Genomic DNA, 22,409 nt, shown 5'->3' with positions numbered 1-22,409 from the left:
AGCCTTCCATGATGCCTGAGCTCGAAAGGTGGAGAAATACGCTCCTTTGGCCGACATCTTTAGAGCAAGGTTTACCAGGTTCAGACATACGTGCTGATCGTCAGAAGCCTTGGGCGCATGGGACCCCAGTAACAAGCAAGTGTTGTGGGAATTCAGAATTGGTTATCACTACGCTTGGCTGATGCGGCAACTCATGGTGTTGAACGCCATCAGGTGGTCAAGGGACATCTATGTAGAACACAACACCGGACATCGGCAATACTGGGAGGGATGCACTGGAGTGCCGATGAAAAGCGCAATAAGGAAAGTAACAAACACTTCCCTGATAGATTGCATTTCCTAAATGGGCATCCTACCCTAATTCTCAGTTACTGAGGGACAATCTCTACTCTGATATATTTTGCATTCCACAACCAACTCTCTGTACAACTCATCATGAGAGATATACCTGAGTATTTGGATTCTAATATCTAAACTGTATTCTTAAATTCATTCATCTAATTTGGGTTATTGCTGATTATGTACTCTATGTATCATATGACTTTTAAAAACAAACTCTGTATTTGTGGATAATCTAAACACTATACCCAGATGTACAGACACTCTTTTCTCAACCTCTGTATCACATGATTTTTTTAACATTAGCTTTAATAAATTTTTTTAATTTGCAGGTTTTAATCACTTACAACTGTTATTTTGAAAATGAATTTCATGAAATGTCAAATGCATTTGTTCTAGTTGAGGATTAAGCCCGTAGCAAAATAATATATTTTTTAATTTAAATTTTAAAATTTAAAATGTTTAAAAAAGCTTTTTTTTTAAAAAAGTAAACATTTAGCAAAAACAAGAAGCAGAAATTTCAGCTCAGAATTTTTTTCTGAAAATTCTTAGTTCCTGTAAACATATAATTAAACTGTCACATCAACCATAACTACAGCAGTAAGACTATAATTTTCAAACGGTCTTTGACATAGATGCCTACACTATTATATATTACTTTAGATCAAATTTAATACCTATGAATAATATATTTTAAAAGTCAAATTGTCAGAAAGGATGGTGGAAGCTGGAAAGTTCCCACCTTCCTATAACCAGAGTATACATATACATTGATGTAGTCTAAACCTATTCCTTTCCTTGGATTTGGCTTTATGGGTAAATCAAACTGCAACAAAGCACAACCCAAAGCCTAAATGTTCCCCCAAGTCTGGCTGTTTGTAGAATTTTCATGCAAGACCTCTTCTGTTCCATTCACTTGTTTCTCCTCCTTTACCAGAAAGAAGCTCCAACCACCTTGCTACAATCAACCTCTTTTTTGAGAGTGCACATTGCAGTTGCTGTCCGTGCATTTAATTTTCAATTTATACTTTCAAAACGAACCACTCAATTCCCTTATTTCATGACAAGGATATTTAATCCAATGAAGAATATTGTTTAATTATGCAACACTGGTGCCTTGCAGCATTTTAAATACCCTGCATAATCTTCACTAGCTCTGTTGCATTGCTTGCTCAGATAGTACTGCCGCTTCTGAAATACGTGATCATTTTGCTGGACTAGTTACATAACACAAGGAGCAAATTTTGTATTCACCTTTTCTTGGATAACATGCATTTACTTCTTTGTGGCATTTCATTCCTGTTCTCAGTCTTATCCTAGATTAGGGGTAAAATTTTCAGAAGCACCTATGTGATTTAGGAGCCCAAGACTCATTTTCAAAAGCAACTTAGATACCTAGGAGCATAGGTCTTATTAAACTTCACTTCAGATAATTCTGAAAATTTCCCCCTAAATCCTTTTACTTTAAACATTGTCTTAAAAAGCCAAGACTACACTCACAACTACTTCAAAATCAGAATATCAGAGCAATATTGTCCTCTCACTTCTACACCACAGATCTGAGAATCCAATGTTCGGCTCTTCTCATATGCACAGAACTCTCATTGCTGTCAGAGAAGTTCTGCACATATAGAGAAAGTCTATTGGAGCTGACCTTCATTATGTGGCTCTGATGGGATAATTTCACCTTAATGTATAACTGTCAAACTTACTTAAATGTTCAGAGAGCAGTCTGAGTTAAGTCCCTGTTTCTTAGATATGTTCATATAATCTTATATTTTGTTTCTTGTTGTCCCCATTAGTGTTTTATTCAGAAGATAAATTCACTGTTCATTAACCTTCTCCAGTGCTCTGGGATCAGATTCAGAATGCTGTACTTCAGCCTTGCTCCAATTTGCCCTCACCAACCCCTGTATTGGTACAGAATTCAGCATACAAACAACATGTCAGGTACTATATGTGCAGTACCTGAGTGTTTAAAGCCACAACTGGCATAAAGATGTGAGCAGCTAACCAGCTGGAGTTTGTCCAGGTGGAGTAAATTGCAGGATCCGGAGACTGAGTGACTGGTGAGCTATCAAACACTTTTCCTGAACATGTTCATTTGGTTGAAAACCCAAATTTCAGCCAAACCAGTTTTAAGAGAAAATTTTCAACTAACCCCAATTCAGTCCTTTCTTTCTCAAACCTTGAGCCACCTGGCCCATAGGTTAATATATCATTGCTGTAAGTCCAGATGAATTGCAGTGGAATTTTAGAAATGTGAATATAGGGCGATATGAAAGTGTACATGGAAAAGCTAGAAGAGGCTAAGTTTTACATTTGGCAAACTTTAGAGAAAAAGACAAATACACCTCTACCCCGATATAACGTGGCTTGATATAACACGATTTTGGATATAACGTGGTAAAGCAGCGCTCCGGTGGGGTGGCGCTGTGTGCTCCAGTGGATCAAAGCAAGTTCGATATAACGCAGTTTCACCTATAACGCGGTAAGATTTTTTGGCTCCCAAGGACAGCGTTATATCGGGAGAGAGGTGTACCTTGAAAGGAGGCAGCTCTTTGAAATTCCATTTAACATTTGATGTTTGAGATTTGGGAGCTTTACAAAAGCACTGTGCCTGCTGTTTTGACAATCTTACATTAAATATTGTACTTCGGTGAATATAGTGTCTGGAACACAAAAATAATCATGTTTTACTGCACATATATATCCATTATTGTTTCCCCTTTTTGACCTGAGCAGCTCCTCATTTAGGAGGAAAAATTAGTGATAGGTATTTTTTGGGGGGTACAATCTTGTTTGTTTATTTATAAAGATTGTACAAAATCCTGTGTCTCTGAACACAGAAGGAATCAAATAGTAGGCAACAGCTTCTTTTGCTCAAGCACCAAGAACACTCTTTTGAGCCTGCATCCTTGACCCCAAATCCTCTCCCTCTTCTGAGGTCAGACACTCTGCTTGCAGCTGCTTTTTCAGCCTGTCTGTGTTTCTCTGTGTGTTCTACCTTCCCTCACACACATATACCTCATAAAAATACTCTGCAAAAACTCCTTGGTTGGTTTCTATACTCCTTTTGTCCTAGGTGCAGGCTTAGCCTTACAGTTATGTTAACTGAAGGGTAGATTCACACCTATTAATCTCAATGAGGTTTTAACTCACCCCATAAGAGTTTCACCCAGCTCATAAGAGTATATTATGGCTGTGTCAATTTCAAGTTCCATAGGTAAGGCTGAGTTGCATTTTGCATTATGTATGAAGAATATAGTATATTCTCCCCAGAATTACAACACTTGCCTCTTTGACTCTAGAAATAATTTGTACAGAATTTTCAAATAAATCTATTAATTAGTATAGAAATTAAAATTAAACAAAAATATTAATCCCTAAACTACTGGTAATTAGTGGATTTACTTCTTGTGACTCTTGGAATCTGTCTACATGAATTTATGAATTCCAGTTGGATTTTATGAACTCTGTGTTTATAGACTTACTGGTGTCTTTCACTGGATCCTTGCATCATCCCTGGGTGTCTGTCCCTGAATAGAGCAGCGACACAAGGTGGGTGAGGTAATATCTTTTATTGTACCAACTTCTGTTGGTGAGAGAGACTCTTATCCACTGGGTTGGAAGCTGCAGCCCATAGAAGACTAGAGAATGGAAAAACCCTGGGAATAGGCCAGAAGTGAAAAATGTGTTAGAATCTGCTGTTAAAATGGATACTCTCTCGAGAAAGTGGGAAGAAAGCAGAACAGAATCAGAAGGCAAGACTGATCAGGAGGAAAAGGGGTGCAGAAAAATACAGGACTCCTCGGAAGACACTAACACGCTAAGGATGCTAAAGATTGGTAAGGAAACTGAGTCAGGATTTTGCATGCAGGTGTTTATTGTTCTATAGCTCTTTCTCTCTCTTATGCACTGTCTATGGATAAAGTTTAGGAATATAGTAGAAACTCAGAATTACGACCCCTCAGGAATGAAGGTTGTTTGGAACTCTGAAATGTTCGTAACTCTGAACAAAATGTTATGGTTGTTCTTTCAGAAAGTTTACAACTGAACACTGACTTAATACAGCTTTGAAACTTTATTACACAGAAGAAAAATGCTTTTAACCATCTTAATTTAAATGAAACAAGCACAGAAACCATGTCCTTACCTTGCCAAATCTTTTTTTTTTAAAGAAACCTTTCCCTTTATTTTTTTAGTAGTTCACATTTAACAAGATCCTGAACTGTATTTGGGGTGGGGTTTGTTTTTGTTTTATTTGTCTCTGCTGCTGCTTGATTATGTACTTCTGGATCCAAATGAAGTGTGTGGTTGACAGGTCAGTTCGTAATTCTGAGGTTCTACAGTACCTTTGCAAAGTCTCTGTGTTACTTGCTTTAACGATCACAAAGTCCCCAAAGGGTGAAACGGTAATCAAGAGCACCCACACAGATAAAGGTCAAGAGTGGAGGAGTGTGAGCTACTGAGGAGACTGGGGAGGTTAGCACTTGTCTTGAGGTTTAATGCAGCACCGCTCCATATCCAAAAAAAGAGATACGAGCACTGGTGTCTGTATCCTGGGATTGTGCCTGAAAGACCAGACACAGAGCTAGCGTTGGGATGTTGTCCAGACTCAATAAACTTAGAAGGATGTGGGATCCAAGGTTTGGGCCTAATAGAGCACTGGTGATCATCCTTCGGGGCAAGCTCACTGTAACATTTGTAAATTCTACAAAAATTCATTCTATAACTGAACAACAGAGACTCTTCAAACAGGAAATTCAAAGTCCAGGTTAAACTTCAAAGAAATCCAAACATGTAACAGGTAGAGCACCAAAACGATGTTAACTCTGTCCTGTAATGACACCAGAAGAAAAAGAAAAAAAGTGAATTTATCTTTAGAAAATTAAATTTAATCTTATCTGTGTGTACAAACATTAAAATGCTTTAATCATAACCGTATGGTGATTATATTGCATGGTATTACAACAGGGCAGAGTTGTTTGGCTGCCCTAAATGTGCATTCCCATACATTAGCATATTTGGATTTCTTTTAAGTTTTAATTTTAACTCTGAATTTCCTGGCATTACATATGTACTTGGTTTTGGAATAACTACAATATTCCTGCATAATGACAGGTTTCAGAGTAGCAACCGTGTTAGTCTGTATTCGCAAAAAAAAAAAAAGGAGTACTTGTGGCACCTTAGAGACTAAAATTTATTTGAGCATAAGCTTTCGTGAGCTACAGCTTATGCTCAAATAAATTTGTTAGTCTCTAAGGTGCCACAAGTACTCCTTTTTTTTTTTTTTTACAATATTCCTGTAATATATTTACCCTAAAGTATTCTCAACCTTCAATTTTAATTCAGTTTTTGTCTGGGAATGAGTAGATATCCTTTAAATGTATTATTCATTCAGGCAAATTTAGCTGGTCTTATCACTGGCCTGTCTTAATTTACCTAATCTTGCAATTCTGCACAAGAGTGTGCATGATTCTATTAAATTAACTGCTCTAGTTCATTTCACTATAGCTATCAAAGGACTGTTCTATATTGTTGTTAAATCAAGACAAAGGGAAACATATTTACTTTTAGTCATTTTTATTGTGAATTAATGAGTTATTTTTGTAATCTCATATTTATATCAAGCTTTGAAGGTAGCTCTCTTGTTTTATAGGTTGTGTCTCATTCACAGCCCATCCAGGATAGAACAGCTCACCTTTGCTTCTTAGTCTTATGGCCCAAAATTGAACTGTTAAATCCCAGGTCACCCTATAATGCAAAAGAAGTTCCATCAGGGAACCATATAAATTAACTTTAACAATCTGAACATCAATATGGCTTTGATTAATATTTTCAAATAGTTGATTAATGTGTAGAGTTGGGCCAAGAGTGTATACATCACATATATTTGGCAGAAATGGCCAAATTTTCAAAGGTGTTCTCAAATTTATCCACAAGTTTTGTGGATAAGACAGATGTGCGTCTAAAGCCTGCATGTGCACTCACAAATCAGGTAGACAGAAAGTTAAAAGAGAAGAAGGAAGAAGAAGAAAAAAAAAGGACTATAGTAATAAGGGACACATAGGTACCTAGATACGTAAGAAGAAAGGAGTGAAAAAATGTAGACAAGGAAAAGTTACTCAAGGCCTTAGCTGTGAGGACAAGATGTCTGAACTTGATGTGGAAGGTAAATATATACGAGAGCAAGGCTTGGCTTTCTCTAGCACTTTTCATCCACGTATTTTGTTAGTAAAATGGTATAGAGCAATAACATATTGTAAATGCTATATAGATTGCCCTCTTAAGTCACATGCAGTTTAGCTGTGATCACCCTGCATGGATAAAACTATTTCTTCAAAATGTTCACAGTGAATTTTGGAGCTATATTTTCTATACATCCGGCATCAAGTAAATGGAAAATAGGTGAATTGTTATTTATACATAGGACATCCCAGACATGAACAAACATCTTGCCTGCACTGCACATGCCATCTCACATAAGGAAAGACTAATGTACTCAATTAAATATTCATGGCCCTGCACAACTATACTCTTGCCTACATCTTTGTTCTCTTGCCTCTTACTCTGTCTTTTGCTGCCTATGCAAACATGATTAAAACAGGGCTTCCCTCAGCCAAAGTGGAGTTATGATGCCTGGATTGCTTCAGCCAAATACCAGAGATAAAGAGGGAACCTCAGTTGGTTCTCTTCTTAGCTTCATCCTTTTTCCTTCAGATTCTTCCTCCCTGACTCACACTTCCAGATTCAGTTCCCAAATCTACATAATATTCCCCGCTAATTGTTCATTATGGAGAAATGAATTAATTCTAAACAGCTGGCCTACCTGTGCTCCTTTGACATCCTTGTCAGGACAGGCAATCCTGGTGCTTCTTCTAGCTCAGTGGTTCTCAATCTGTTTATCATTGTGGGCTACATATGTGGCCCATATAACAATACTACCTGTATGGCCCTGAGGATGTCACATGGGCTGCAGCTGTGTGCTGATTGGGCCACAGGTTGAGAACCATCGCTCTAGCTGGATGGAGGGAGACAGCTAACCCTTTTCCTTTTGAACTCTGGATGATGGGGAAAATTTAGCACAGGGACAGAGAGGAGGCAGCTTGTGCTTTTCTTATTCAGACATAGCTAGTTGCTTGGTTTGCCTCCTGCGGAAAAGATGCCCTAGCTTTTGCCTTTGTTGCAATGGATGCAAAATCCCTGGGGTGCAAGACTGTTTTTGCCACACCTTCCCACGGTCCTATTTGTATTACTTCCATTTAAAGAGGAGAAAATTGAATGAGAGAATGCATATGGGCAAGCCACGTGAAGAGTGTACCTGAGAGAGCTAACATATGTTTAGCTATTGAACTAAAAAGATGCAACTCTTTCACTACTTTTGCAAGACATTACTTGGGCTTTATTCTGCTTACAGCCTAGTGCTCCATGTCAAAGTAAGGTTAGGAGATGTTTCATGTTTGGTTTCGCTACGTCCATCTTCTCTCTCTCATGCACTAGAGGAGTGGTAAATTCACATGGCTTTTTGTCATTTCTCTAAAGCAAATGAATATGAATTCAAACATAGGCTACAAAAACAGCACAAGCTGACTAAATGCCAAGAGTCCTGAGCAATGAAATTAATCAAAACAGTTTGATTCACTGCTTGGTATTCAATAACACATCAGCTTCAAGCACATTATTATACTCATATAAAGGAACAACAAAGTAGTAGGGAAAAGATTTTTAATTCTTATATTTTTAACAAATAAAGCTCAACCTCATTGAACATAAATGAATGAATTCAAAATGAACCTCAAATCCTATTGGCATTAGGCTGAAAGCCAGCAGATCTGTTCTTTCTTCCAAACTGGAGTGACTAGCGGTCTAGCTTTTGAAAGTGGCAGCCCTTTTGAAAGAGCAGAGGCTTGAGAAAACCCAGCTGCTAGTTCTATAATGGGGCCTTTCTGAAAAATATGAACTATCTGATGAGTGAGGAGAGAAGCAGGGTGGTGGTACTGGAAAAGCCATAACAGCTTTTTCAACACTGTAAGTACAAGTGGCAATAGCTGTTGAACATACAAAGGATTCAAATGAATGTTGTGACCTTGCAACAACCTGCAATACTTTGCTGATGACAGGCTTGTCAGTGATCAACTGGGGAATTTTTGAGGTGAGAGGCCATTATTCATTACAGTGCTGAAAACAGTCTCTCCCAGTTCCTAAGATTAACAAGACCTGAAAATTATTCACAAATCATTCAAATTTCAAAACAAATTCATGGTGTCATAGTTGATGCCTGATGAAGAGTTGGAAGCATGAGAATATGTGTATCCAAGAGCAGAAGATAGAAATGCCACGAGCTGGAGAATCACCAGGGGTCAGCAAGAGAGTGTGTTGGGAGAGGAAACTGAGGCAGGGTCAGGGTCCAATGAAGGCTCAGATAAAACCCTGTCATAGTTACTTTTATGTCTAATCAGAACAGCTCAGCTTTCCAATTACAAACATCCAATACCCAAAGCAATACTCAAAATGAAGAGTTTGTGGGTAGTTCACAGAAGAGTCAAAAAACCAATAACTGAACAATTTTAACCAATAAACATGGACAGCATGATCTGTTCAGACAACATGGGAATAGAAAAAAAAAAGTTAAATTTTTTTTTGGTGTGAATAGTTCACACAGCTCTAGTATCAGGTTTATGTAGTTGAGAGCAACTGGTGATTTGGATAGTGAATAGCTCTGGTCTGCTGTTTAAACAGAAATATAGTAATTCAGGCCAGGCAGCACAGGTCCTGCTTAGGTTTTAGAGTTATTCCAGACAAGACACGAGCTGTGAATTACTTAAGCCATAATTCACATCTTGTATATGTTTGATTGCTTAATTACATAGTTACATTATCATTTACAGATAATGAAGTTCTTTAAGTGTTCTTTGCAAATTGAACATATTACATGAAACTGAAATAAAAAAAGCACAGGATGGATTTATTTTGATAGCTGCATTGTGGCACATTAAAAAAAAATACATGTGTTATGTGTTGATTGGACATAATCAACAAGATGGCCCTTATTCTAAATTCACCCATTTTACAGTAGTTTAACTATTGACTTCAGGGGAGTTATTCCTGACTTACAACAATATAAGTGGGTTCAGAATCAGGCCCAATAAGTGCATTTATCTGAAGTTATATGTATACAGCTTTATGCATTGAAATAAGCACAACTATGTATTTTTTTTATTGAGTAAAACTCCAAATATAGGCACCCAAATGTGTAAGTGATGCCATATTATACAATTTATTCTTAGTAATAAGTTATAAAAATACTGGACATTGTTAAACAAAAACCTAAGCAACAGACTTGCTTAAAAGTTAAATATGCAACACCAGTAAAACTTCCCATCTGCAAAGACTCCACGATTGAACTATTAAGCCTTTGAATTCCTCAAATGAATGAAAAACTATGTTCACTGCATTAAAAATGTGCTAGGATACTAATCTTTGCATTCAGAAGAGGTGCCTCTCAAGCCTTGGCATAGTGCTTGTATTTAATAAATGTTGTCTTCCCAACAATGTACTAATTTGTTCAAATAGAATGTCACTATGTTAAACTATTAAAATTATTTTTAAACCAAAATGTTCTTGGCCAAAATTCATTTTAACTTCATCAATTCCTGTGGAAAAATAATTTCTGTAATATTTTTTAGTAGCTGACTTTCTATTCTATTAGCTTTGCTGTTGCTTTAAACGAATGTTTCTCAGAGCTAGCAATACAACTTTAAGATGTGCAGTAAGACGTGTATTTTAGCAACGTTTACTTGATTTTTGCTTTCTTCTGACACTGTAATCGGGGTGTGACAAGCTGGGTGAAAATTTTCAAGGCTTTGTTGACAGATATTTGTTTTCTTGACTAGATGGAAATTTTCTTCACAATTAAAAACATTTTTGGGTTTTCACTGAATTTTTTAAAAACTAGTTAATAACCTGAACATTTTAATTTTTATGTAAATGAAAAAAATCATTTCCATTGACAATTTTTCTGCCAGAAGCAGGGGCAGCCCTTTTCCAAGAAGGTTTAGGTGGGGGTTAGAGTTACATGGAAAGGTCCATGTAAATGATTGCTTCTTAGAGCAGCTAGTCCTGGAACCCATAAGAGGAGAGGTAATTCTTGATTTAGTCCTAAGTGGAGCACAGGATCTGTCCCAGAGGTGAATATAGCTGGACTGTTTGGTAATAGTGACCATAATATAATTAAATTTAACATCCCTGTGGTGGGGAAAACATTGCAGCAGCCCAACACTATAGCATTTTATTTCAGAAAGGGGAACTACACAAAAATGAGGAGGTTAGTTAAACAGAAATTAAAAGGTACAGTGCCAAAGTGAAAGCCCTGCAAGTGCATGGAAACTTTAAAGACATCATAATAGAGGCTCAAATGTATACCCCAAATTAAAAAACGTAGTAAGAGAACCAAAAACGTGCTACAATGGCTAAACAACAAAGTAAAAGAAGCAGTGAGAGGCAAAATGGCATCCTTTAAAAAGTGGAAGTTAAATCCTAGTGAGGAAAATTGAATGGAGCATAAACCCTGGCAAACGAAATGTAAAAATATAATTAGGAAAACCAAAAAAGAATTTGAAGAATAGCTAACCAAAGATTCAAAAAGTAATAGCAATTTTTTTTAAGTACATCAGAAGCAGGAAGCCTGCTAAACAAACAGTGGGGCCACTGGATGATCAAGGTGCTAAAGGAGAACTCAAGGACAATAAGGCCATTGAGGAGAAACTAAATGAATTCTTTGCATAAGTCTTCACAGCTGAGGATGTGAAGGAGACTCCCAAACCTGAGACATTCTTTTTAGGTGACAAACCAGAGGAACTGTTGCAGATTGGGGTATCATTAGAGGAGGTTTTGGGACAAATTGATAAATTACACAGTAATAAGTCACCAGGACCAGATGGTATTCACCCAAGAGTTCTGAAGGAACTCAGATGTGAAATTGCACGACTACTAACTGTGATGAAGTGAGCTGTAAAGTGAGCTCATGAAAGCTTATGCTCAAATAAATTTGTTAGTCTCTAAGGTGCCACAAGTACTCCTTTTCTTTTAACTGTAGTCTGTAATCTATCATTTAAATCAGCTTCTGTAAGAAATGACTGGAGAACGGCTAATGTGACACCAATTTTTAAAAAGGGCTCCAGAGGTGATCCCGGCAATTACATGCTGGTTAGCCTGACTTCAGGCACTTGACACCAGGCAAACTGGTTGAAACTATAGTAAAGAACAAAATTGTCAGACATATACATGAACATAATTTGTTGGGGAAGAGTCAATATGGTTTTTGTAAAGAGAAATCATGCCTCACCAATCTACTAAAATTCTTTGAGAGGGTCAACAAGCATATGGACAAGGGGAATCCAGTGGATATAGTGTACTTAGATTTTCAGAAAGCCTTTGACAAGATCCCTCACCAAAGACTCTTAAGCAAAGCTGTCATAGGATAAGAGGGAAGGTCCTCTCATGGATTGGTAACTGGTTAAAAGATAGGAAACAAAGGGTAGGAATAAATGGTCAGTTTTCAGAAGGGAGAGAGGTAAATAGTGGTGTCCCCCAAGGGTCTGTACTGGGACCAGTTCTATTCAATATATTCATAAATGATCTGGAAAAAGGGGTAAACAGTGAGGTGGCAAAATTTGTAGATGATACAAAATTGCTCAAGATAGTGAAGTCCCAGGCAGATTGCAAAGAGCTACAAAAGGCTCTCATAAAACTGGGTGACTGGGCAACAAAATGGCATATGAAATTCAATGTTGATAAATGCAAAGTAATGCACATTGGAAAACATAATCCCAATTATACATATAAAATGATGGGGTCTAAATTAACTGTTACTACTCAAGAAAGAGAACTTGGAGTCATGGATAGTTCTCTGAAAACATCCGCTCAATATGCAGTAACAGTCAAAAAAGTAAACACAATGTTGGGAATCATTAAGAAAGGGATAGATAAGACAGAAAATATCATATTGACTCTATATTAATCCATGGTACACCCACATCTTGAATACTGCATGCAGATGTGGTTGCCCCATCTCAAAAAAGATAATTTGGAATTGGAAAAGGTTCAGAAAAGGGCAACAAAAATGATTAGGCGCATGGAACGGCTGCCATATGAGGAGAGATTAACAAGACTGGGACTTTTCAACTTGGAAAAGAGATGACTAAGGGGGGATATGATAGAGGTCTATAAAATCATGACTGGTGTGGAAAAAGTAAATAAGAATTGTTATTTACTACTTCTCATAACACAAGAACTAGGGGTCACCAAATGAATTTAATAGGCAGCAGGTTTAAAAACAAACAAAAGGAAGTATTTCTTCACACAATGCACAGTAAGTCTGTGGAACTCCTTGCCAGAGGATGTTGTAAAGGCCAATGAGGTTCACATATATAGCCAAATATAGTGCTCTTTCTTGTACAAGAGGACAGGAAATACTTCACATGTCACTCTTCCAAAAGTCCCTCCCCATTCTACCTCATGGTATGTCTACACTGCAATCAAAGGTGTGATTGTAGCTCATGTAGGCACACCCATACTAGTGTTAATCTAGCTAGCATGGCTAAAAACAGAAGTGAAGATATAGCAGCATAGACTGCAGCATGGGCTAGCAAGGTGAGTATTTGTCTGTGAGAGTCTGTGTTGCCATGTTTTTTTACGGCTATCTTTAGTCACAGTAGCCAGGGTATATATTTCTGTCCCTGATGAAAGACCTAAAGATTACAAACTGGAAGAGTGCCTGAAGAGATCACTGGGGCACTGACTTCTCTCTTAGAGTATGTCTACCCTGCAGTTGAAGGTGTGATTGCAGCTCAGGTGAAGTATACCCATTCTACCATTAATCCAGCTATCAAGGCTAATGATAGCAATGAAGACATGGGTGCACAGGCCCCAGCACAGGTTGTACAAGCCTGTCCAGACCCCAGATACATAGTTGTGTTGCTAACCCATACCACAGTCCATGCTGCTGGGTTTTCACTTTTTTAGTCCTGCCAACTAGAGCTATGCCTACTTGAGCTACAATTGCACCTTTAATTGCAGTGTAGGCATGCACTAAGAGATGAGTCAGTGCACCAGTACTCTCTTCAGGCACTCTTCCTCCATTCTTCAGGAAACAGAAACCACGCAACTTAGTGGCCAATCACCCAGCTTGAATAGTGAACTCTGAAAATCAATAATTTGAAGCCAAGTATCAGAGGGGTAGCCGTGTAGTCTGTATCCACAAAAACAACAAGGAGTCCAGTGGCACCTTAAAGACTAACAGATTTATTTGGGCATGAGCTTTCATGGGTAAAAAATACCCACTTCTTCAGATGCATGGAGTGAAAAAAAGATGCATCTGAAGAAGTGGGGTTTTTTACCACAAAAGCTTATGCCCTAATAAATATGATAGTCTTTAAGGTACCACCAGACTCCTAATAATTTGAAGGAAAACTTGTTATGAACATTCATAAATAAAATGTGCAGATAAGGATCAACTGTTCTTCTTCCTCTCATGTCCTTGTCACAAATTAGATATTTTTCCAGCAATGGTTGTTGAACAAGTGTTGATCAACTATAAATAAGGCTAAGATTTTGTCATGGTTATTTTTAGTAAAAGTCATGGACCGGTCACGGGCAATAAACAAAAATTCATGGAAGCCGTCACCTGTCTGTGACTTTTGCTGCTGCGGCTCCATGGTTTCCCCTGCCACTATGGTGGCTGGGAGCGGTGGGGTTTCCCCCTCTGCCCGCGGCAGCTGGGAGCTTCAGGGTGACCATATTTCCTAAAGAGAAAACGGGACACCCCCAGCCACTTGCCCAAGGTGTTTCCTCCCCCCCACCCCCAAGCTGTTGCCTGTTGCTGGAACCCTGTGGAGGACCCCCTCAGGAGTCTGTCACCTGTCGTGGCTGCTGTCGCTGGAACCCTGCCAGGGCCCCGCTGGCTGCCAGCTCCAGAGTTCTGCAGCCCCTGGGGCTGAAGCAGAGAATGTCAGGGAGGTCTCTGGAGGTCAGGATTCCGTGCCATAAACATAGCCTCAACTATAAATAATCAAACAAATTCATGCTTATGAGTAAGGTTAAGATTTTGTCACTGTTATTTTCAGTAAAAGTCACGGACAGGTCAAAGGCAATAAACAAAAATTCATGGAAGCCTGTGACCTGTCCATGACTTTTACTAAAAATAATGGGGTGGGGCTGACTGAAGCCAAAGTGTGAGGGAAGAGAGCCCACCCCCGCTGTGTGGAAGAGTGTCCAGCATGCTCCAGGGCCCCTGCCGCAGCTCCAGTGGCTGAGAGCTCTGGGGTTCCCCTATTGCCTGGTGGTTCCAGGTTCCCCTACCACATAGGTGCTGAAGTGGAAAATGTCATAGAGGTTTCTGAAAGTCACAAAATCCATGTGGACAAAAAAGGGCTAAAGAATAAGAATAAATTTTTGAATATGGGGTGGATCTGTCTATTTCTTCATAGCAATGATAGCTGGTGGTGAATGTCATTTAGTTCAATCTTTCACATATGTCTACATATACGCTCTTGATCTCCTCTAGAGCTTTCTGCTTCTTTCCACTGAACAAGACAAGGCAACAATCTTTTCAAGGTGTCACGGACTTGTTCCTTTATTAAACCAACAAGAAGATCCAGCACTCTTTGGTTAAAACAACTATTCAAAGAAACAGAAAACATAATTTGAAAGGAAAGTAACTCCCTGCATGATCTTTGATGAAGGACAGGATAGAGTTAACCCTATATATTTCCAAATAAACTGTCCAAGGATATTTACTTTTATAAACTTTAATTTATGGCTGTTTTAGCAGTGAAAGTGTGCTAGATCTTTTTGTTGCACTAGTGGTTTAATAAATGGCCCTCCTAACATTGGAACTTCATTTATTAACTTTAATGACTATATCTATGGAGTTGCAATTAGACTAATCTCTTCCTCGTTTATTGCCTTTCAAAATGCACTAAGTGATTCAGGTGAAAATAAATTCTGGAACCCAGAATGGAAAAAAAAAATAATTTTTGAGTGTTGTTCATTTACAGGGCTTGATCCACCCCTGCTCCAATGGAGCAGCTACATCAGCAGCAGCATTAACTCAGGACAGGGTAGGTAGTTGTAACAGGTTGCACCAGGGAAGCTGTTTTAATGATCCGAGGGACTCTACACCACCATAATCCTTGGGGATGCATTAAATCTTCATAGCTGTAAGATGTTTTGTCCCTGCACGGCTGGCTTCTCCTACATTCTGGGCTGTTCTTTGACTTTAGGCCCTTCTCAAATCCATACGAGCACTGTGAATTATGCTTAGAATTTCTGATCTCACATTGTGTAGTATTATGACAAGGTGGCCTTTGTTCAGAATCCCATCATATGTTTTATTATTTGGTGGTGCCTGGGCTTTTTCTGTTGGCCATCTCTCTAGTATTATGCTCTCTCCATCCGTTGCACTGAGTAATCCTGTACCCACTTGAATGTCAAGTTTTGTTTCAGTAATGGGGAGTACTTGAATCAGACATACTTTAAACTTCTTTTCCTGCAGCTCTTTGCTTTCACTATTTATAAATATTCCTGAGCATATTCATTAAAAGCTCCAACACAAAATTCACCTTTGTTCATTTTTTTCCAGTGTCACAAACCTATCTATTGTAGAGCCTTGTTTTTCAAATTGATCAAAAACAACTCTTTCTGCATCAGAGCATAGTCCTCCAGCTGTATGTCCATGAGCATATGTATTTTGATTTGGTATTTCTTTGCAATTTGTACTGAAAGTGAATGGTTGCTTTTATTGAATGCTGCTGCTGTACCTCCTGTGTGGGAAACCTTTGCATTGTGTTCAATTGCCTTCACATATATTGCTGATAAATATGGTGTTCGCCCCATGTTTACTTTCGTGTTCTGGCTTAGAATGCATTTTTAATCAGATGCACTTCCTTTTTGTCACTGCTCACTAATACTTCAATTTGGGGAGGACAATTTTTACCAGCCCAGCAAATATCAACAATCGTGTGCAAAATGAAGTCTCTCTCTCACACAATAACATTACTTTGACAGTCAACTCTACTACAGATAATTTGGTCTCTAATTAATCCATCTGTATGCTGGATCCATACCACCAGAGGATTCGCCTTGGTCCATGGTCAGACACATCAATTCTTTGGCCAGAAAGTGCAAGCAATGCAGTTCAAAGTGGACACATGGCACATCATCAGAGATCTGATGCCTAGCTTTTAATTTGGCAAAGCCCCAATATGTAGTACAATGGTCCTGCTTCCAAAAGGGAAATTTTGCCACTGACTTTCATAGAAGTAGGATTTGGCTCAATGTGTAACAAAACCTCAGAATAAAGGATACAGATGAAAGAATAATGCAAAGCAGCTTAAAATAATGTTGGATAATTTCTTTTGCTTTAGAACATGCTCTATTATCTCTGCCTTATGAAACAGAATTTCTAATGAAATGTTTTATATAAAGAGTCTTGAAGTTTAAATCTCCTTAGTGTGATAGATATGCTTGCTTTGATCTGATTAGCTCTTGGAAGTCCCCAATGCTCCGGGCTGCTGGCCCCATGCTGCCCGGGGTCCCTATGGAGAGCTCTGTCCGTCATTAGGGAATTTTTCCCCCCGAGAATCCCCTGTAACATTTTGTGAACTCCAGTTTAGGAACCACTGAGATAGAGAGTGCATAGAAACAACCAGGGTTACAACAATAGTAAAAGATAAGTCATCTTCTCCTTCTTGTCACACCTTTTGAGCTACTATAGTTCCTTTCTTCTTTTTTTTTTTTTTTTGATAATTGATATACTAATAGTTTGAGACTGTAAATAGTCAAAGACTGTCAAGAGGGAGTGGAGGTCTGTAATGGAAATCTAACAAAAAAAAAAAGAGTCTTAAGGAAGGAGGAGAGTGAGGTAGCACAGTGAATAGAATTGTGTATGCCGTTATCTGTCTGGTGGATAACAATTTGGACAGATCAGCCAACAGTGATTTTAGCAGGACCAAAGCTTCTTGGGGCTTTTTTTTTTTTTTTTTTTAGAAACACTGGAGGATCGGGGACTGGGAAGGGGACTTTAAAAATAGAACAACCCCCAAACAAACTCCTGGATACCTGCACTTACTCTTACTACCTGGTGGTCCAGACAGACTCTAAATGAACAAAGTAAAATTAAGAAAATACTGAAAGTTAAAATAAGTTTGGGAGAAATTTAATATACAGAGTAATTCATGTGCAAAACAGAGTACTGAAGGCAGAGACAGAGGCTGCAACTCTGCGTGTGTGTGTATGTTTGTGGGGGTAGGGGGAGAAAGTATATTAAAATTGTAGACACTTAGAGGGGAAAAACATTACAGAGGACCAAAACAATATAGGTGGATTAATAAACGTAGATGGACATATGATCTTCTTTGTAACCAAAATGATGTTACTATGGAACACATTAAAAAGACAAGGTGGTGAGGTAATATCTTTAATGTCCAACTTTGAAGCTTGTCTCTCACCAACAGAAGCTGGTCCAATCAGAGATATTACCTCACCCACTTTGTCTCTCTAATATCCTGGGACCAACATGGCTATAACAACTCTTCATATGTTACCTATTGTGAATCAATAAATGCCTCAAATTAATTGACATTATAGTTAGGCTTGACAGAATTCTATTTTTTATATAATTTTGATGGATAATATTGATTTTTTTTTAGATTTTTATTGATTTAAATTTTCAGTTACAGGAAATTAAGGGGCTAGGTCAGAAATTTTTAATGACAGCAGACATTCAGATTCAAAAAGTTAAAGCTTTATAACTGTTAAAACACCAGTTGTTAACATCACATGTCAAAATATACAAAGTAAATATCCTTACATCAAACTCTAAGTTCTTAAGCAGCAGTTTACTTTCTTTACCTATTTGTAAATTTCCGGTATTACTGATGGAAATATTCTTTAGTGGGTTTGTACGAGTATGGTGAAATCAACATTTGGCAATTTCAATCTAACCCTTCCAAGGCTAATTATACCACTATAAGACTTGTAATCATATAAACTGTCCTGATTTGCACATGTATAGCTGTACATTTTAATGTATTGCAATATCAATTAGAAAATTTTCACTTTAGAAATAAATATATTTTAACTGATAGTAGAAATAATTTAAATAATAATTTGCATCGACATGTCTTGTGTATATTTTTTAAAATTTCTTCCTTGCTGTTTTGAGCTTAAAACAATAATGTGGAACAATAATTTGAAGTCTATTTTATTTTTTAATCTTTAAACTAAACTTATTGGGTGACTGACAATATAATAAGACTTTATTAAATCAGACATTGCTCACAGACTAGTCAAGATCACATTATATACAATTATGGTCTGTATCCCTCCAGGAATGATATCACACGAAATCAATACTGAATTTATTGCATACCTAAAGCTCAGATATTATGATGATATAATCTATAAGGGCCTGAGGAGACATGGTGTTGTCCAGTGGAAACAGGTGTTTGACTTAGGAGACCTGGGTTCTACTCCTAGCTGTACCAATGAACTACTGGATGGCCTTGGGCAAGTCACTTCACCTCCGTGTGCCTCTTTCTGGGCAGGTGGGGCTCGTCAGCCATGGAAGACAGTCCACTTAGAAGAATGAAAACTCTGATCTCAAACCAAGAACATCAGGCCTGACTAGCTGGTTTGCAAAAGTTGTGTCAATCACAGGTGCTATATGGGTCTTCACTAGTGACATTGGCTAATGGGACAAGGTGAAGGCCAAGCAAGCAAGCAGTCTGTAAGGGTTTGATCCAAAGCAAGCTACAGGCAACAGGAGTTTTTCCATTGACATCAATGGTCTTTAGATCCCCAGGCTATATAATCCCAGGAATGACATTACAAAAGTTCTATATTGCAATTCATTTCTTACATACTCTAAACTCCCACTGAAGTTAATGGGAGCTTAGCATATTGAGTAGCATCTTACCCCTAAGTGGTCATACTATCTGCAGAAAGGATTGATTTAAATGGAACAGCATGAGGAGTAAAGCACAGCTAAATATAAGTGAAGGTGGCAGAATCTAACCCTACGTGATTATGACATTTTAGTACGTTGAGCATTTTGCTAAATCATTTTGTTTACAAAATATTAAAATTTAGTTTCAGTGATTATAGAATTCAATAGTAGTTCAAATTTTATTTAAGAAATATGTATTTATTAAGGAATGGAGAAACTAAGAAGAAAATCTAATATCTTGATCAATAAATAGAAAAAACATATTGAAATAGTACAGTATACATTCTTACTACCGGTTTTACAGTGTTTTCTTATGGCAAGGAGAGAACCAGTTGTTAATTCAGAGGGCTCACATACCCTTTGGATTTATAAAATAGTCTAATGTCCCTAAGAAACTTTTTCTATTTCCAGTTACTTCTAAAGACATGAATAAGGTCACATAAAAGTTGTAATTCTATGGGGGCAGCTTTGCCCAAGTGGGTGTGCAGCAGTTTAAAATAGAATATTCAAATGAAATGAAAAAACAGCCATTAAAAACAAAGTGTGACAGAGAGATCACAGAAGGTCTGCTGAAAAACCATCATAAAATTATTAGCATTTCAAGGAAACACTGAAATTAAAATTCATTTTGATCCTTTCATGGAAGGTTGTTGACAATGTTGAATATGATGAGTGAGAATTATGGATGTCTAAACAGTAATTTGCCTTTGAACATTTTTATTATTGTTTGAGTACTAACACAGTATAGTACATTAAGCTAAGAAACTAAAGATATCTAAAATATGGATTACATTGGACTTTTGAAATTAACCTTTATATTACAGGAGTCTCCATTAAGTATTTACAGCAAGTAAAGACATACCGCTGGAGACATTCATTACAAACCCAAACCCCTTCCTTCAATACTTAAACACTGTCACTTATTTTTTTCAGAGTAGCAGCCGTGTTAGTCTGTATTCGCAAAAAGAAAAGGAGTACTTGTGGCACCTTAGAGACTAACAAATTTATTAGAGCATAAGCTTTCGTGAGCTACAGCTCACTTCATCGGATGCATTTGGTGGAAAAAAAACCACCAAATCCGATGAAGTGAGCTGTAGCTCACGAAAGCTTATGCTCTAATAAATTTGTTAGTCTCTAAGGTGCCACAAGTACTCCTTTTCTTTTCACTTATTTTTGAATTTCATTCTGTCTAATTCCTGTTAATATAAACTATCAAAAGAATAAGTGCAAAAACATTTGATACAATTTTAGCCCTGTTTGTAGCTAGCTAGATTAATAGTAAATTATGGTATATTATAATGCCAGAAATCCATCAAAGAACATGAGCTGTCACAAAGGATTGTTGAACTAAAGTGCAGAATCATATGCATATTTATTTTAAAAATCTGTTATTGAAGTTTATCACATATCTGTTTTGCAAAGTACTAAATAATATAAAAATGTTAGGTGTACTTACAATTTGTTCCAAAAATCAAGAATATGTAGAACCAGCAGCCAGATGTCATTTCTCTCTCACACAGCAATAGAGTTAATACAAGTGAGCGTATATTGTCTCCTAAATGGCACTCAAACCACAGTGATTGCTGTATGTTCTATTTCTGTCTGCCAACTTCAGCAGAATACAAAGCAAGCTTCCTTCCCTTTCTTTGCTCCCTCACTTACTCTCCTTGCAGTCTCTCTCTCTCTCCCGCAAACAGAGATGGGGGAAAAGTTTCAGAGAACATACAGTCTCTTCTTGTTTACACTAAGGATCTTGTTTCTGTGTCCTGTGACAGACTAAGGCTGGGGTGGATGCATTGACAGATATTTCCCTGATTAAAGCCATTACACAGAATAATCAGCACTCTAGATAATTATTAATGGAACTAAGGACTTTTTAATATTGTTATTGGGAGAGTATTAAAGGAAAATGAGCTCATTTAAATTAATCCCTTCTAAATTAAACATTTGTTACAGCTTGGATAAAAGATTAGAGATTTTTCTGGTAAGGGGATCTCCTATTAGGAAGTCAATGATTAGTTAAAGTATAGTAATATAAACAGAATTTATTTCCTGTAACATCACATAATTTACCAAAAAGAAGAGTTTACATTATTAACAATAATTAAGTATTGCTTTTGTATCTTTACCAATGCTAAACTAAGTTACCTGGAAGGGTGAAGAAAACAGTCCCATTCAAACATTTTTACAGAGGAATTAACATTGCCACAGCTCCTAGAATGTATTTTCTTTCTATAGTAATTGCTTTCTCCTTATTTCACTTTTCTTGTGTTACTGCCCATAACAACATCCATTGCAAGAGTCCCAAACCCCTTTAGCCTCTCCCATCAGTCTTAAAGCACTAACCTTTATCAGTAGACTTAGTTTATTGTTTCAGTAGTGCTATTCACTCTCAACACCATCTTGTTCCTCCATCTTGTATACCTGCCTATTCTAGGGAAAAAAAGGTGTGGTTCTAAAATGTGATAGCAAACACCTTTAGGCAGGGCAAGTTTTATTTTAACATCTGTTAGCTGGTTGAGGAGAACTGGAGGGGCAGGTTCATCTCTCTTTCCCTGCCACCTCCCCTTCCCCCCCCAAGCCCAGAAAACTGAATGAAAAAGACTTTCATATTTTCCAGTTTAAAAAGGTTCAGAGCTGACACACCTCAGGGAACCCTGGAATATAACTGGTAACTTGCCAGCTGTTGCACTGCCAGATACTAGAAAGGAAAAGCAATTGTGAGAAATTATGTTTGTGTGTGAATGTGAATTTAGAGCGCTTGAAAAGTACTGACCATGTTGCAGAGTGAAGTCCACGTTATTGCTGTGCAATTGTATTAATAAAATGCATATTATTAATTTTTGGTCCCTACATACCCAATATGAAACTTCCAATAGGAGGAATTAACACAGAGAAGGTCTTGTCCACAGAATCGCATAAGGGCCAGCTGCAGCAACCAGACTATCATTAGAGGAACTGGATGGGTTACAGTCTTGTCTGATTGGGGACTAGCAGAAGAGTTGGTCCCCTTGCAAACTGAGTATAGTTACACTTGCATCAAAGAGCTTCACAAAAGGCA

The 22,409-nt window shown here is 37.6% G+C and overlaps 1 protein-coding gene across 3 annotated transcripts in view; it reads right to left on the bottom strand.

Annotated features, from left to right (window-relative positions):
- RXFP1 (relaxin family peptide receptor 1) overlaps positions 1-21,033 on the bottom strand; it is a 98,792-nt gene extending 77,759 nt beyond the window's left edge. For all 3 annotated transcript variants that reach the window (XM_038399176.2, XM_038399178.2, XM_038399179.2), the window contains exon 1: positions 20,805-21,033. In XM_038399176.2, coding sequence (XP_038255104.1) covers positions 20,805-20,853 — 49 coding nt within the window. In that variant the 5' untranslated portion in view covers positions 20,854-21,033. The remainder of the gene's footprint in view (positions 1-20,804) is intronic.
- Positions 21,034-22,409: the final 1,376 nt, after the last annotated feature.

Source organism: Dermochelys coriacea, chromosome 4, assembly GCF_009764565.3.
Source record: "Dermochelys coriacea isolate rDerCor1 chromosome 4, rDerCor1.pri.v4, whole genome shotgun sequence".
Taxonomy (NCBI): domain Eukaryota; kingdom Metazoa; phylum Chordata; order Testudines; family Dermochelyidae; genus Dermochelys; species Dermochelys coriacea.
The sequence above is the reverse complement of the archived record's forward strand: the minus strand, read 5'-3'. Positions and strand labels throughout refer to the sequence as shown.